General features: G+C 41.6%; 2 protein-coding genes across 7 annotated transcripts in view; one reads left to right on the top strand and one right to left on the bottom strand.

Moving 5' to 3' along the window:
- supt5h (SPT5 homolog, DSIF elongation factor subunit) overlaps positions 1-13,226 on the bottom strand; it is a 60,422-nt gene extending 47,196 nt beyond the window's left edge. For 4 of the 6 annotated variants that reach the window (XM_031317374.2, XM_031317372.2, XM_031317371.2 and 1 more), the window contains exons 1-8: positions 13,076-13,226; positions 12,772-12,874; positions 11,320-11,479; positions 11,040-11,108; positions 9,109-9,114; positions 5,083-5,094; positions 3,877-3,946; positions 2,599-2,667 (exon numbers count right to left, since the gene is read on the bottom strand). In XM_031317374.2, coding sequence (XP_031173234.1) covers positions 2,599-2,667; positions 3,877-3,946; positions 5,083-5,094; positions 9,109-9,114; positions 11,040-11,108; positions 11,320-11,479; positions 12,772-12,855 — 470 coding nt within the window. In that variant the 5' untranslated portion in view covers positions 12,856-12,874; positions 13,076-13,226. The remainder of the gene's footprint in view (positions 1-2,598; positions 2,668-3,876; positions 3,947-5,082; positions 5,095-9,108; positions 9,115-11,039; positions 11,109-11,319; positions 11,480-12,771; positions 12,875-13,075) is intronic. The other 2 variants (XM_031317376.2, XM_031317377.2) reach the window with 1 other exon arrangement.
- Positions 13,227-14,625: 1,399 nt separating this feature from the next.
- Positions 14,626-15,292, top strand: triap1 (TP53 regulated inhibitor of apoptosis 1). The gene is made up of 2 exons (XM_036001665.1): positions 14,626-15,026; positions 15,068-15,292. The coding sequence occupies exon 1, from the start codon at positions 14,798-14,800 to the stop codon at positions 15,020-15,022; it is 225 nt and encodes a 74-aa protein (XP_035857558.1). The 5' UTR covers positions 14,626-14,797; the 3' UTR covers positions 15,023-15,026; positions 15,068-15,292.
- The last annotated feature ends 203 nt before the right edge of the window (positions 15,293-15,495 follow it).

Raw genomic sequence — 15,495 nt, 5'->3', positions numbered from 1 at the left:
CCAGCCAGCGACAAATTGCGAGGTTGAAAAAAAGCGCCAATAAAGTTGGAAAAAGGCAAAAAAAAAAGCGTCAAAATTGTCTAAAAAAAGTGCCAAAAACAACACAAAGTGGCAAAACATTGAGTAAAGCGTCAAAACCGTTAACACAAAGTGCCTAAAGCACAGAAGAAAAGCACATAAACCGCCGGAAAAGGCGTCAAAAATGCAGAAAAAAAAACAAAATGCGGGCCGGATCAAAACCTGCAAGGGCCCGGATTTGGCCCCTCGGGCCTCGAGTTTGACACATGTTGCATACACATTGCGGGTGCGGGCGGTAATGGTCAGAAATTCGGCGGGAGCGGGATGAAGAAAACTGTGGCGATACCCAGCCCTATTAAGATGTATTACATATAGCATTAACATCCATGAAAACCTCCTGCAGATGTTTCACAATCAGCCCCATGAAGGAAAGGCGGGGATGGTGCACTTTGAGCCGCTGGAAGAATTTTAAATGGGAAACATCTGGCGGATCGGTTAAGCTTCATAGCCATGAAATACAAAAGGCAAAGTGGAAGCAACTGGAATTAATCAGGAAAGGCAAACAGTAGTGGTGTAACTAGCAGAGAGGGGACTATTATATAACTGTATCAAGACCACAGATCAAATTTGACCCATTTCAAAGTTTCTATATCAGACATTTCGGTTTCTTTCAACCAAAGTGCCCAAATATAACCAAAAAATGTAAATGGTAGGCCTGCAGCGACCCGTCAAAATTACGCCGACGTCGTATTTTTGCGTCGCCGCTTCGCCACACACACGTGGGAGACCAAAACATTGCAGGAAACAGCAACCTCCTCACAGAATTCCCAACAAAGCCCTGCAAAAAGCCCCATGAAAAGAAAAGGTCCTAAAAAAACAGCTCGCCCTTAATCATTGAGGGTATGGGAATACTTCAAATATAGTCCCAAGTACTAACGTTGGCTAAATTAATTTCATGTTTGTGTAGTGTGTTGTGTAGTGTGTAGCCTGCACACTTAGGTGGTGCTAGCTAACTATCTTAGCTCTCCGTGCAGTTTGTTCGTGCTAGGTTAGTAGCTAACGTTAACGTTAGCTAGCTACTGGCGCCTAGACAGCTGTGTTTAGCTAACGTTAGTTATCATCTAATGTTGGCTTGAATGGTAGCTAGCTTACAGCTGCAGAACACAGCTATCTATAGTAGCTACTGCAGCTTTCTGCACTTCTGCATTGGCTTCATTTTTTTTTTTTAGCATCAGAGGTTGCTGCTTAAGGCCTCGTGCACACTGGCTGCATGGGGTGAGCGTGTCAGCGGCGTGCCGTATCCGTTTTTATTTCGGCTCCTATGTTAACAGCTTAGAGCTTGCACGCTGCCTGCGTGAACGTTAGCTACTAACCTAGCACGAACAAACTGCACAGAGAGCTAAGATGCGTTGGTTAGCCTAGCACCACCAAAGTGCACAGCTGCATTAGCATGTAAACCTACAGAATAGCAGTTAAGAGAGTGAGTTTGATTATGCATCAGGTTTTATGTTGGGACTGTTATGTTGTGTTAAACACTCTCACTGCACAGTGTTTTTCTTTTTTTGCACTACAACTTGATTTTTTTTAACAAGAGTTATGTTGGTACTGTAAAAGAGTAAACAGGCTGGCCTTTCATTTTGTATAACAGTAAAATAATTATTTTATTTTGTGTAAAGCAGAAGATTTTTTGCTGTGCAAAATTGTTTAATAAAATATATTATTAAGAATTTTTTGGTATTTATTTGAGATACATTATGGTTTTTATTAATCGAGCAACAGAAAAATAATCGTTATATTAATCGTCCAATTAGTCGACTAATCGATAAAATAATCGGCCGATTAATCGTTTAATAAATAATAGTTTACCCCCAGCTCTAGTAAATGGTTTCAAAACAGTAACGTTATACTGACAAAACTTTGACACACAGTATACCCGTCTGTGATTATCCACTCACACACATCTGATCTTAACAATTACTCAAAATAATTCATAATTTCTGCTTTTTTTAACTCAGAAATTAGGTATAATTTCATATAAATGAAGTATGTTGACCGTTGAATTCCAACCAGAAGTGGAAAACTAGTGGTAACGAGTTGGAGTGACGTTGGCTAAGGAGATTTAACGCAGAATTGGGTGATAATTTATACTTTATGTTTCATTAACACGTAACGTTACAACAGACGGAGGACGACACAAAGGTTAAAAGAGAAAACAGGAGGAGCTCTTGTTAAAATATGATCAAATATATAAAAAAAACAGGCCGCTAGTATGAACAGACCTGGTTCTCTCTGCAGTTGAACTGTTTCTTTGTTAAAAACTTTTGGAAACTGAACCGGAACCGAAAAAAAATAATGATTTTTCAACAATTCACGAGCCTCTTTGGGTCTATAAAAGCCTATTTTTGGGGGGAAATAGAGAGTTCTTCTTTCTGCAACTGCAGTTAATGAGGAGAATTTATGGTATTTTTTTATGTGTTAGCAACAGAAACTTTTGGAAACTTAAACCAGGGGAAGATTTTTTTTTTGGCATCACAGATAGAAACCAGCTCTTCCCACAAGTGAAGGCACGGAAATACTCACTGTTCCCCTCCTGAAGACTTGGCGTATTTCCTCATGTAATATTCACCCAGCGCCTCCTCTCTGGAGTCTCTGTAACACACAAAAACACACGCACACTCAGCCAACGTTACACATCATAAAAACAGTGACTACGTGCAAAGAATATGTTGCAGAAGGAGCTCATTGTGAGGTTTTTACACTACAGGGACGCCGGCTCCACCGATTACCGACCGCAGGAACTTTTATTCTGTTTATCCCTTTGTAGATTTTTTTTTTCCCCCTTAACTTTTTTACTTCAAATAAGTTACACGATGTCCCGCGATGTAGTGAGTTTGTGATTATTTGGCTAAATCAACTGTGTGAATCAACAAGAGAGGAGAGGATACAAAAGAGGAGAGGAAACAAGAGAGGAGAGGACACAAGAGGAGAAGAAACAAGAGAGGAGAGGATACAAAAGAGGAGAGGAAACAAGAGAGGAGAGGACACAAGAGAGGAGAGGAAACAAGAGAGGAGAGGATACAAAAGAGGAGAGGAAACAAGAGAGGAGAGGAAACAAGAGAGGAGAGGACACAAGAGGAGAAGAAACAAGAGAGGAGAGGACACAAGAGGAGAAGAAACAAGAGATGAGAGGACACAAGAGAGGAGAGGAAACAAGAGAGGAGAGGAAACAAGAGAGGAAACAAGAGAGGAGAGGAAACAAGAGAAGAAACAAAAGAGGAGAGGAAACAAGAGGAGAGGAAACGAGAGGAAACAAGAGAGGAGAGGAAACAAGAGAGGAAACAAGAGAGCAGAGGAAACAAGAGGAGAGGAAACAAGAGAGGAAACAAGAGAGGAGAGGAAACAAGAGAGGAAACAAGAGAGCAGAGGAAACAAGAGGAGAGGAAACAAGAGAGGAAACAAGAGAGGAGAGGAAACAAGAGAGGAGAGGAAACATTGAAGCTGCTACAGTTAGCTGCTCTGCTGCATGGCAGAATTCAAAGAGTACACATAGTTGAGTCTGTTGGAGGTCGGATCTCTATCTGCGATTGCAGCGTTCAAAACGAGCCCAAACTAAGCGCACCGAGCGGGAAAACTAACCAGTGTGATTCCATCGGACTAAATGAGGAAGGTATGGAAGTTTCCTGCAGCTGAATGAACGTGCTTTCAGTTCCTTAGAGTTCCTAAAAAAATTGTAAGTTCCTGCAAAGTGCAACAATAGTCTGACTTGTCCTTCCTGGTGACTCTGTGTGTGTGTGTGTGTGTGTGTGTGTGTGTGTGTGTGTGTGTGACGTGAACAGAGACGTGAAGAGCGTCCGTTACCTCCAGAGGTTCTGCAGCCGCCTGGATCCCGAGTGGTCTTCATCCAGAACCACGTGGTCGATGTTGGACACTGAGAGAGAGAGAGAGGTCAGATTCAGTTCATAATTTCCTGTATATTTAACAAGCTTGCTGGACTTTAAATCGTACCGCTACAGCACTCGCACTAGTGACTCCTTGGTCCTAAATACTCCATTTGTTTAGGACAGAATTAGGCAAAACTGCATTTGAGTATGACGCTCCATATAAATGGAATATTGAATGAATGAAAAATGAAATTTAATAGCCTGACTCCATTCAGTCACTTCTAAATGTCGTCTTTATGAGGCCATGTATTGTGAATGTGCACTAATGTGAACCTAACTAGCAAGAGAGTGTGTGTGTGAGAGAGAGAGTGACAGAGTGTGTGTGAGAGAAAGAGAGAGTGAGAGAGAGAGAGAGTGCGAGAGAGAGAGAGTGTGTGTGTGTGTGTGTGAGAGAGAGAGAGAGAGTGTGTGTGTGTGTGTGTGTGTGTGTGTGAGTGAGAGAGAGAGAGTGTGTGAGAGAGTGTGTGTGTGTGTGAGACAGAGAGAGAGAGAGAGAGAGAGAGTGTGAGAGAGAGAGAGAGTGTGTTTGTGTGTGTGTGAGAGAGAGAGAGAGTGTGTTTGTGTGTGTGTGAGACAGAGAGAGAGAGAGTGTGTGAGAGACAGAGAGAGAGAGAGAGAGAGACAGAGAGAGAGAGAGTGTGTGTGAGAGAGAGAGAGAGAGAGAGAGAGAGAGAGAGAGAGAGAGAGTGTGTTTGTGTGTGAGAGAGACAGAGAGAGAGAGAGAGAGAGAGTGTGTGAGAGACAGAGAGAGAGAGAGAGAGAGACAGAGAGAGAGAGAGTGTGTGTGAGACAGAGAGAGAGAGAGAGAGAGAGAGAGAGAGAGAGAGTGTGTTTGTGTGTGAGAGAGACAGAGAGAGAGAGAGAGAGTGTGTGAGAGACAGAGAGAGAGAGAGAGAGAGACAGAGAGAGAGAGAGTGTGTGTGAGACAGAGAGAGAGAGAGAGAGAGAGAGAGAGAGAGAGAGTGTGTGTGTGTGTGAGAGACAGAGAGAGAGAGAGAGAGAGAGAGAGAGAGAGAGACAGAGAGAGAGAGAGAGAGAGACAGAGAGAGTGTGTGTGTTTAATGTAAAGAGAATCAAATTAAACACAATTAGATTTAAAAAATGAAGTTAAAAACAGACTTACCTTCAGCCTCCTCTGCTCAGCATCGACCAATGAGAGAGAGAAAAAAGGGAGAGGAAGAGGAGAGTAAAGAGCAGGCAAGAGGAAGAGCGGTAGCGGAGATAGAAATAAGGGAAGGAGGAAGGACAGAGAAGAGAAAGAACAGAAGGGAAAGGAAAACAAAAAAGGGAGCGAGAGAGAGAGAGAGAGAGAGAGAGAGAGAGAGAGGGAGGGAGAGAGAGAGGGAGGGAGAAGGTGTGAAGAAGCAGAAGAAAAGTAAGAGGAAGAGATGGAGAACGGGAGCAAATAAGAAGGACGAGAAGCAACGCAAAGGAAGAGATAGAGAGGAGAAAAGGGCAAGTAAGGGAAAAGCAAAAGAGAGAGAAGGAGGGAAAAGGGTGGAAGAAGATGTTGGAACAAACAGACGGGGAAAAAGAGGGAAAGAGGGGGATGAAGAGGAGAGGACAGAAGATAGCGTTCATCAGGGCAGGGCAGAGCACACAGGAGCAGACAGGCAGCCACAACACAAAGCATGATGGGAGAAAAAAAAAAAAACAAACAGAAAAAAAAAAACTAGTTAATTGGATGGTGACTGTGAGAAGCACGAGACCAGTGGAGGTTTAGAAAGGGTCCAAGTACAGTCGAAACTCAACGGCAAACATGGTTTCTGTGTCTAAAGGCGCCGTTAATCGGCCGTCGGACTGTCTGGCGAGGTCGGTGACTCGAGTCTGGTCGGTGTGTCCCGTGCCGTCGTCCGTCGGAGGAGCCGTCGGCCGTCATTTTGGCCGATTTGACATGCTCAGACGGAGACAGGGCAGTCGGGACTCACCCGGAAATGGCGAGCGGGATGAGCCTCTCAAAATCTGGGTTCAAAATTAACTTTTTCGTCCAATGTTCAAGTTTTACCAGCCCACTCACAGGATTACCATTGTTTTTTTGGCTGGTGAGTGAAGCAAATCTACCAGTCAACTGCATATTTTACCAGCATTTGGCTGGTGGATGGTGCTAATTTTGAACCCTGCTCAAAAATCGGACGAAAATCTTTCAAACTGACCTTTGTCGATGTGAAATGAAGACAGATTCAGCAACTGCACGGCTTATTTCTCTCTTCAAATGTTTCCAGAAAGCGCCGCCTGCTGCTATGGAGACGTATTACGTTTCGCGCACGCGCAGAGCGTACGCTCAAGTCGGCGTCTCTTCAGTGTGTTCTGAGGCACTTTTTTGGACCTCGGGGAGCCGACTGATCAGTCCGACTGGCTTTACTGCCGACGGTCGGCCGTCTGGTTGGTGTGTAACAGCTCTAAGTGACTGATGGGAACAACAGTCTTTGAAGTTGGTTCAGTATTAAGCCTCTGACACGCCAACCAGACGGGCCGACCGTCAGAAACAGCTCTGAAGTCGCTAGCTCTAAACCCACCAGAGTCCATTTAAAAAACAGTACTTTTAGCGTGTTTAGAGCCAACATATTGTCACATGTAAATCTGTAAACTATGTGTTTATTTCAACCAAAACTAGAGTTGTGATGGTTGGAAAAGTGGAAAGACGACCCAAAACGGCTTTTAATGGTTTTATTTAGTTTCTGTCGACTTTGAATGAAGTGTATTTTACGATGCTAAAATTACTGTTTATTTACATGGAGTCTGGTGGGTTAAGCGAACGCAATTTCGCAGATGTTTTTATGTTTAAAAAAAGGATCTTACTTTTTAACAGAAAGGTCGACCTCCTTAGAAATCCTTTCCATAATGTTGTCAGGAACTTGGAACAATAATCTGAGCCTGTCAGCGGCAAAACAAGCACTTTTATGGACGTAAAATAGGGTCCAGGTTGGAAAAAAACGTATTCCAGTGTATTTTGAGCTTTAAGATTGTTTACAGTTCCAATAATCTTAGTGTTGACTCTTTGAAGTGTTGGTGTATTTGTCTGTCAGTAGGACTAGCTCAATTTTCATGAAACTTGGTGGAAGGGTGCAGCATGGGCCGAGGAAGAACCCTTTACATTTTGGAAGGGATCCGAATCACGGGGCGGGTACACGAATAATTTTCCTCTTTTGCTAACATTGCGAGATAGGGGTGTTTGTGCTGCCTTCATGTAGCGTTGGAAGAATGAACTTAAAAAGTGCCGTTCTGGCGGCCGTTTGTGCCTACAGAGCACTGATTGGCTCGGTTGTTTTCCCAGGTATTGAACGCCAACAGCAAGACCTATTCAAGTGCAGTTCAGAGATCTGGGGAAAAACAAACGCTCGGAGCCTTTCTGCACAGCCAGCGATCGAGACATTTCCGCCGCTAACTAGGCACTGTGCCGCCACAGACACGCCAGTTTGGATTTTGTTTGTACTGTACTTTACCCTTTAGTGATACTTTGCATTTACAATGTGCCACATAGAAAGCTTCATCCATATCCGTTAGTCCAAAATGTGAATAAAAAAAACAAACAAAATAACATGGCAACTTTCTACTAGGTAGCAGGGTCAGGCAAATGACCACACTTGGTTCTCTGAAGGTGGAATTACTCGCAGCACGTGCAGATTAGGGCTGCAACTCACGGTTACTTTCACTGTCTGTTAGGTACTCGATTAATCGGTTGTTTGGTCTATAAAATGTCAGAAAATGGTGAAAAATGGGGATCAGATCAGTGTTTCCCAAAGTCCTAGGGCCTCCTGCACACTGGCTGCGTGGCGTGAGGTGTGGCGTGTCAGTTGCGTGGCGTTTTCTATGTCTTTGCACACCAGAAACGTGTCTGACGCGGCGCTGCTGCTAGCCTTGTCTGTACACATGTATGTTTCCCGTTGATAAAATTACATAATAGCGTGTTCTTCTACTTTACTTTGTCAATATTTTTGTGTTTGACAACGTCGGGCAGCATTGACGGCAAAGTAGGCTACGGAATATTTCGCTCGATGGCGTTTTTTGCCGCCAACGTCGCCTTCCGGGCAGCTAACCCTAACCCTAAACATAACCATTGCTGCGCTGCCTGGAAGGCAACGTTGGGCGGCAAAAAACACCATCGAGCGAAATATTCCGTAGCCTATTTTGTCGTCAATACTGTCCTACACACGTGTAGGTTTCCCATTGATAAAAGGGCACTCAAGCAGTAGTATACTTCATGTTAAAACATAAATATATACTGATTTGATAACAGCAAAGACAACGTCGGCAGTATTGACGGCAAAATAGGCTCCAGAATATTTCCTTCTGTTCTGTATTGACAGGCGCAATATTTGAAAATCGATAATTACGTATTATTATTTTTTTAAATGACATTTATATCTGCATTTATGTCAAAACCTCTAGACTTTTAAACATCAACATGTCATTTATTAATATGTATTTGTATCAAAATTACATATAAACATCTTTTCGTGTTCTATGTTGCCTGGAAACGCTTCCAACACGCTTGCGTGTCGCGTGAAAAATAGGCCGTCGGTCCTATGTCTAGCAAGCGTGCGTTTTTCAAGCCGCGCCTTAACATGGGAGCCGGAATAAAAACGGACACGCCACGCAGCTGACACGCTCACGCCACGCAGCCAGCGTGCAGGGGGCCTAACCCCGACCAATCGGGCTGCTTCGTGGGGCGGGACTTGCCTAGAAGGTGTGTGGGATCCACAAAAACGCCGCCAGACTCCGTCTACTGGCCGCTGCTCTGCACTTGCGACCGATGTCGCGAGACCATTCTTACCTCGGCGAGAAGGGTATGTGTGGACTTTTCTAACTAACTGGCGTTTTTTTTTTGAGAAAGCAGTACAGCTGTACAGCTGATTCCGTAGCCAATTAAAAACGTGATGAACAGCAACGGGCACTGTTGTGGCGAGTTGTTGCCGTTCAAGGAGCCAGTAATGGATTTGCCCTCGGTGCTTCCTCGCGTTACGCTACACGCTCACAAATACAGCGTGCTGACATGATGAGGTGGTTGGTGGGGGGTTAATACATTCATGGGTTTTTAATCAAAAGAGGATGACACTGATATTCCATTTTTTTTTGTTGTTGCTTCAGAGACACATGGATCTATAAACATGGAAACATCAGAGCGGGAGAGGGTCTGGAGTAGAATTACCGTTAACTGAAGAGGACATGCATGGCGAGAGAGGAACACCAATAAGACAGAGAGAGTTCAAGTCAGACATGTTCACAATCTACACAGACTCTCTGGCTTCATACGGCAACACTGAACAAATAACGGACTTTTAAAATAGGGTTGGGTACCGAGACCCGGCATCAAAAGGTCTTGGTATCGTTACACCCAGCCCTACACTTCAGCTGAGCCGCTTTTCGACACAAGTTCTGGGGGGGTTTTGATGCTACGTTTACACCTGGCCGGCTGTTTTCATAAACGGACATTTCAACCTCTCCGTTTCTCAAACATATCATGCACAGCTGTCCAAGTTTTCAGAAAAGTGTTCGTTAACACGTCCCCGTGTATATACTGTATGCCGTCAAGAGCACGCCAGACCTGTAGGTGGCAGTGTAACGAGAAGCTCAAGCCCACGTTAGCCAATCACAATAGCCGTTTTTCAACATAACCACGTCCGTGTAAAACAGGGCCTTAGACGTTTCCGTTGCCGTCTTTGTGGCGTCTTTTTTGCCATGTGTCGCAGCTTTACGCAATGCGCTTATTGCGCCATTACGTTAAAAAAACAATACATTGTGCAGCTCTAGTACGTACAAGACTTTTCTCCTGAAATATTATGACTTTCAAGACTTTTTTCCTGAAATATTATGACTTAAGACTTTTTTCCTGAAATATTATGACTTTCTTCAAGACTTTTTTCCTGAAATATTATGACTTTCTTCACGACTTTTCTGCTGAAATATTATGACTTTCTTCACGACTTTTCTGCTGAAATATTATGACTTTCTTCACGACTTTTCTGCTAAAATATTATGACTTTCTTCACAACTTTTTTCTGCTAAAATATTATGACTTTCTTCACGACTTTTCTCCTGAAATATTATGACTTTCTTCACGACTTTTCTGCTGAAAAATTATGACTTTCTTCACCTGAAATATTATGACTTTCTTCACGACTTTTCTGCTGAAATATTATGACTTTCTTCATGACTATTTTCCTGAAATATTATGACTTTCTTCATGACTTTTCTGCTGAAATATTATGACTTTCTTCATGACTATTTTCCTGAAATATTATGACTTTCTTCATGACTTTTCTGCTGAAATATTATGACTTTCTTCACGACTTTTCTGCTGAAATATTATGACTTTCTTCACGACTTTTCTGCTGAAATATTATGACTTTCTTCACGACTTTTTTCCTGAAATATTATGACTTTCTTCATGACTTTTCTGCTGAAATATTATGACTTTCTTCACGACTTTTTTCCTGAAATATTATGACTTTCTTCATGACTATTTTCCTGAAATATTATGACTTTCTTCATGACTATTTTCCTGAAATATTATGACTTTCTTCACGACTTTTCTGCTGAAATATTATGACTTTCTTCACGACTTTTCTGCTGAAATATTATGACTTTCTTCACGACTTTTTTCCTGAAATATTATGACTTTCTTCACGACTATTTTCCTGAAATATTATGACTTTCTTCATGACTATTTTCCTGAAATATAATGACTTTCTTCACGACTTCTTTGCTGAAATATTATAACTTTCTTCACGACTTTTTTGCTGAAATATTATGACTTTCTTCATGACTATTTTCCTGAAATATTATGACTCTTCACGACTTTTCTCCTGAAATATTATGACTTTCTTCACGACTTTTCTGCTGAAATATTATGACTTTCTTCATGACTATTTTCCTGAAATATTATGACTTTCTTCACAACAAGTGCCAAAACGTATCTCGTCACAAAAAAGGGTTTGTTAGATTTGGCGTTTTGCCGGTGTGATTTTAAAAAAACCTTACATTTCATGACCGTTTTTCTCAGCAAAAGTAGGAAAAGCACTGAAGAGTGAAATATGTCAAAGCTCTCTCCGGCCGCCCTGAACCGGCCGAGTTGCTCACCTTTCTCCAGAATGTCTTCCGCTCCTTCCTCCCACTGATCCTCCTCGTCCTCGTACTCATCGTCCACGTCTAGGCAGAGAGGACACACGCAGAAGGACAAAAAGGTATCAATGCCATGATCAGTGTTGATTGGATATTACACGTATAACATCTAGCCAACCAAATAGTGTTGTGGGCGGGACATTAAGTGAGACTGAGAATCTGCACACTGCCAAAAAGCGGGCGCCCAATAACAGACGGGGCATCAGTTAAAAGAGGGAAGCAGAAGTGGTTTTGGTACCGGCTTCATCCAGGATGAACCCTCCGTGTCGGGGCTTCTTCTTCCTGGGACCCTCCTCATCGTCCTCCTCCTCCTCTTCGTCGTATTCCTCCTCGTCATCCAGGTCCTCGCCCTCCTCCTCCGCTACCTTGTCGCTGCCCACGGGGCTGCCCGTCTCCTCCTGGGGAAGAAACAAACAGAAACAAACTAACAGCGGCGGAGGGCGTATTCAGATCCTTTACTCAAGAAAAAAGTACTAATACCACTCTGTTACAAGTTAAAGTCCTGCATTTCAAAGGTTACTTCAGTAGAAGTAGGTAAGTATCATCATAAATAAAATGCTGCCACAATTACCACCCATAAGGATACCTTCTCGCTGTTTTTCTGACGTTTTTTTTCAACATATGGTCCTATGTGTGTGTCTAAGTGAGTGATGAGAACAACAATCTTTGACATTGGTCCAGTATTAAGAGAGATCGCTGCAGTCGGCATGTAAGTTAAGACAATTGTCCAGCTTGTATTTAGCTTCACAAAAGTGCTCGTTTTGCCGCTGACAGACTCAGATTATTATTCTAAGTGTCTGACAACATTATGGAAAGGATTTCTAAGGAGACAGACCTTTAAAACCTCTTTGAGACCTTTCCGTTTAACCAGAAACAGCTCTGAAGTCGCTAGCTCTAAACCCACCAGACTCCATTTAAAAAAACAGTACTTTTAGCGTGCATAGAGCCAACATATTGTCACATGTAAATCTGTAAACTATGTGTTTATTTCAACCAAAACTAGAGTTGTGATGGTTGGAAAAGTGGAAAGACGACCCAAAACGGCCTTTCATAGTTTTATTTTGTTTCTGTCGACTTTGAATGAAGTGTATTTTACGACGCTTTAATTACTGTTTATTTACATGGAGTCTGGTGGGTTTAGCAAACGCAATTGCGCAGATGTTTTCATGTTTAAAAAAGGATCTTACTCCTTAGAAATCCTTTCCATAATGTTGTCAGACACTTAGAATATTAGTACTGAAGTAAATGTACTTAAGTCTCAGATACAAGTACACATTATGCTACACAATACCATTCCTCCAACAGCATAAGTTTTCAGCATTTATATCAGCCTGTGGTTTTATTTTTTTGGCCATTTATTCCACTATTCATCACAATGTTTACCGTTACTTAAACTACTTGAGTAAATGTACCTAGTTACATTCCACCACTGCAAAGTAGCAATGCTGTACATTCTAGCTCGCTGTACTGAAAGAAAACTGAAATACTTCACCACTGCGAAGTAACAATAAAGTACATAATATACCACAGAATGTCCTTTCTCTACAAGCATACGTTCTCAGCATTTATATCCGCCTGTGGCTTTATTTTTGGGCAGTTTATTCCACTTTAACGCGCCACTTTTCATCCCAATGTTTACCTGTACCCACCGGGCAGTTAGCATCGCTTAACTAGCGGTTAGCATATATACCTCATTCTCCACTTCCTCGGCCTCTCCATCGCTGCTGCGCTCGCTCCCGTTGTCGGAGAAGTCGCTGTCGTCGCTGTCAGACATTTTAGCTCCCCGGAGCACACTGTGAAAGCACATAAAACACAAAACCGCTTCACTAAAGTTTGAATTGCTAAAAAGAAACGCTAACGGCTAAGCTAGCAGCGGCGAAGCATCCAGGCCATAACAATCAGGCCTAGCAAAGCATGCTAACGTTATTTGAATGGATATCTCCCAAACAACGGCAATCAAATGTTACTTAATAAGCTCCGCGGTTGATACTTACCCGTTTGACCTCCCGCTTCTGATTTATATCTTATAAGTTGATTAATAAAAGTAAATATCCCCTTATTTCGATTAGTCTGACGCTTCTCACGTCTTCTTGGAGAGCCGCGAGATTTCGAAAAGCTGGGGGAACTCTCGCGGGTTTTGGGGGGCGGTTGGTGTCATGAGAGAAAGAGGTCTCACTCTGCGTCTTTTTTTTTTTTTCTTCAAAATTACAGACCAGTTACAGATACACTGGTTTATAGATTGATTAGAAGAAGATCTTTTAAGTATAAGTTGTAATAGTACAGTGTATAAATACTCGGTTACAAGTAAAAGTCCTGCTTTCAAATATGTACTCAAGTAAAAGTACAAAAGTATTATAATCATTGATTGTATCTGAGTATAATAATCAAACTAAAAATACACAAAACTTGATTCCTCAGGGATTTAAAACATCTTTATTGTATAATGTAATGTAAAGTATACAAAAGTACACAATATAACACAAAAAAGACGCGACAAAACTCGGAATTAAAGACATTAAAAATATATTTTTTTCTGCCGATGTATTGTTTAAAAATATTTAAAATAAATTGTATGTGTGGTTTCTGTTTTCACTCATTTGCATTCGTGAATGTAGAATCTATAAAATAAAGAGATTTCAAAATAAAAGTATATTTTCAAAATAAAAATATTTTTTCAAAATAAAAGTTTTTTTTCAATCAATATCATTCAAATCATTAAAAAAAAAATCTTTTTTCTTAAAAGAAAATCTGAACATCTTAAAAGAAACATTCAATATCTAACCACCACTCATTTAACGCATAAACACACGTTCATAAAATAAGTCGTTCCTCTGGGATTATTGCTAATGTTTCAATATATTTTAATATAGTTGTATGTGTGGTTTATTTTTTCACCCATTTGCATTTGTGTGTGTGTAAAAATGTTTAGAAATCTATAAAATAGAGGTTCAAAATAAACTTTTTTTTCAAAATAAATTTTCTTTTTCAAAATAAAAGTATTTTTTTCAATCAATATCATTAAAATCATAAAAATATCTCTTTTTTTCTTAGAAGAAAATCTGAAAATCTTAAAGAAACATTCAATATCTAACTAAAAATGATTTCAAACATGAACATTTTTGCAAAACACACACTTTCCTTTAAATAATTAACTTTATTCATCAACCATTACAATTAATGCCATATACGTACAAATACCAATGTCTGAGAGCAAAAAAAACTATTTATGCAACATTCAAATACAGGCAGTCAGAACATAAAAACAACACAAAAACAAAATGAATTAAAATTAAAATTAAAAAAATAAAATAAAAATAAAAAATAATTTTAAAATTAAAATTAAATAACTAGACTATAAACCAACTATAATAACTATATAGAAGAATACAAAAAAAATATAAATCAGTTCATGATTATCTTACAGTTCGATGTTAAGATGGTTTGTGGTTGAATTACATTTAGCGAGTGAAAACTAAAAAAGAAATTAGAACAGAGTGATTGCTCCATCTCACCGCAATATCTCTGACGCGTAGTGACGCCATTACGTTCGAAGGCGCTCTCGAACCGGCCAATCACATCATGCCGTTTTCAAGGAGAGTCAACGAGTGTTCCTGTTGACAGCGTTGTTGCTGCGTTTTTGGAATATATAAACAAAAAGAAAGCCCTCCATCTTTCTGTTTTCGGGGGAGGGGAAAGTTAGCTACACGCCGTCGGACATGAACAGCGTCGGGGAAGCCTGCACCGACCTGAAGCGGGAGTACGACCAGTGCTTCAACCGCTGGTTCGCCGAGAAGTTCCTAAAGGGGGACCGGAGCGGCGACCCGTGCACCGAGACCTTCCGGAAGTACCAGCGGTGCGTGCAGAAGGCCATCAAGGAGAAGGACATCCCGATCGACGGAGTGGAGTTCATGGGCCCCAACAAGGACAAGCCCGAGAGCTGATGGCGATGGCGATGGCGGGACGGGGGGGGGGGGGGGAGGAGGGGAAGAGAGAAACCCAGGACAGATACATTAGTACTGAGATCACCGGGGGAGCGCGGCCATGAGGGCCTACTGAGCATGCGCAGAAGCAGAGGAGCTGTTGGAGCCCTTGTGTGTAATGTCGTGGATGGATTAAGAGAACGTGTGTGATGTTAGTGCTGATTTAGACACACGGAACTGATCCCAGGACAGTTTTTGTTCAACCTGCTGCTTACTGAGCATGCGCAGAAGCAGATAAGCTGTTGGTGCCTGTGTGTGTGATGTTTGTGCACATTTAGACACACAGAACTGATCCCAGGACAATTTTTTTTTGTTCTACCTGCTGCTTACTGAGCATGCGCAGAAGCAGAGTTTCTGCTGGAGAGTGTGTGTGTGTGTGTGTGTGTGTGTGTGTCTCTTTGTGTGTGTGTGTGTGTGTGTGTGTGTGTGTGTGT

This window comes from Sander lucioperca, chromosome 5 (assembly GCF_008315115.2).
Source record: "Sander lucioperca isolate FBNREF2018 chromosome 5, SLUC_FBN_1.2, whole genome shotgun sequence".
In the NCBI taxonomy this organism is placed as follows: Eukaryota; Metazoa; Chordata; class Actinopteri; order Perciformes; family Percidae; genus Sander; species Sander lucioperca.
Note: the sequence above shows the minus strand (reverse complement) of the source record. Positions and strands in the feature narration are given on the sequence as shown.

Bases quoted from the DNA above. Each gene is read 5' to 3' on its own strand.
- triap1 (XM_036001665.1), top strand. From the start codon at position 14,798: ATGAACAGCGTCGGGGAAGCCTGCACCGACCTGAAGCGGGAGTACGAC.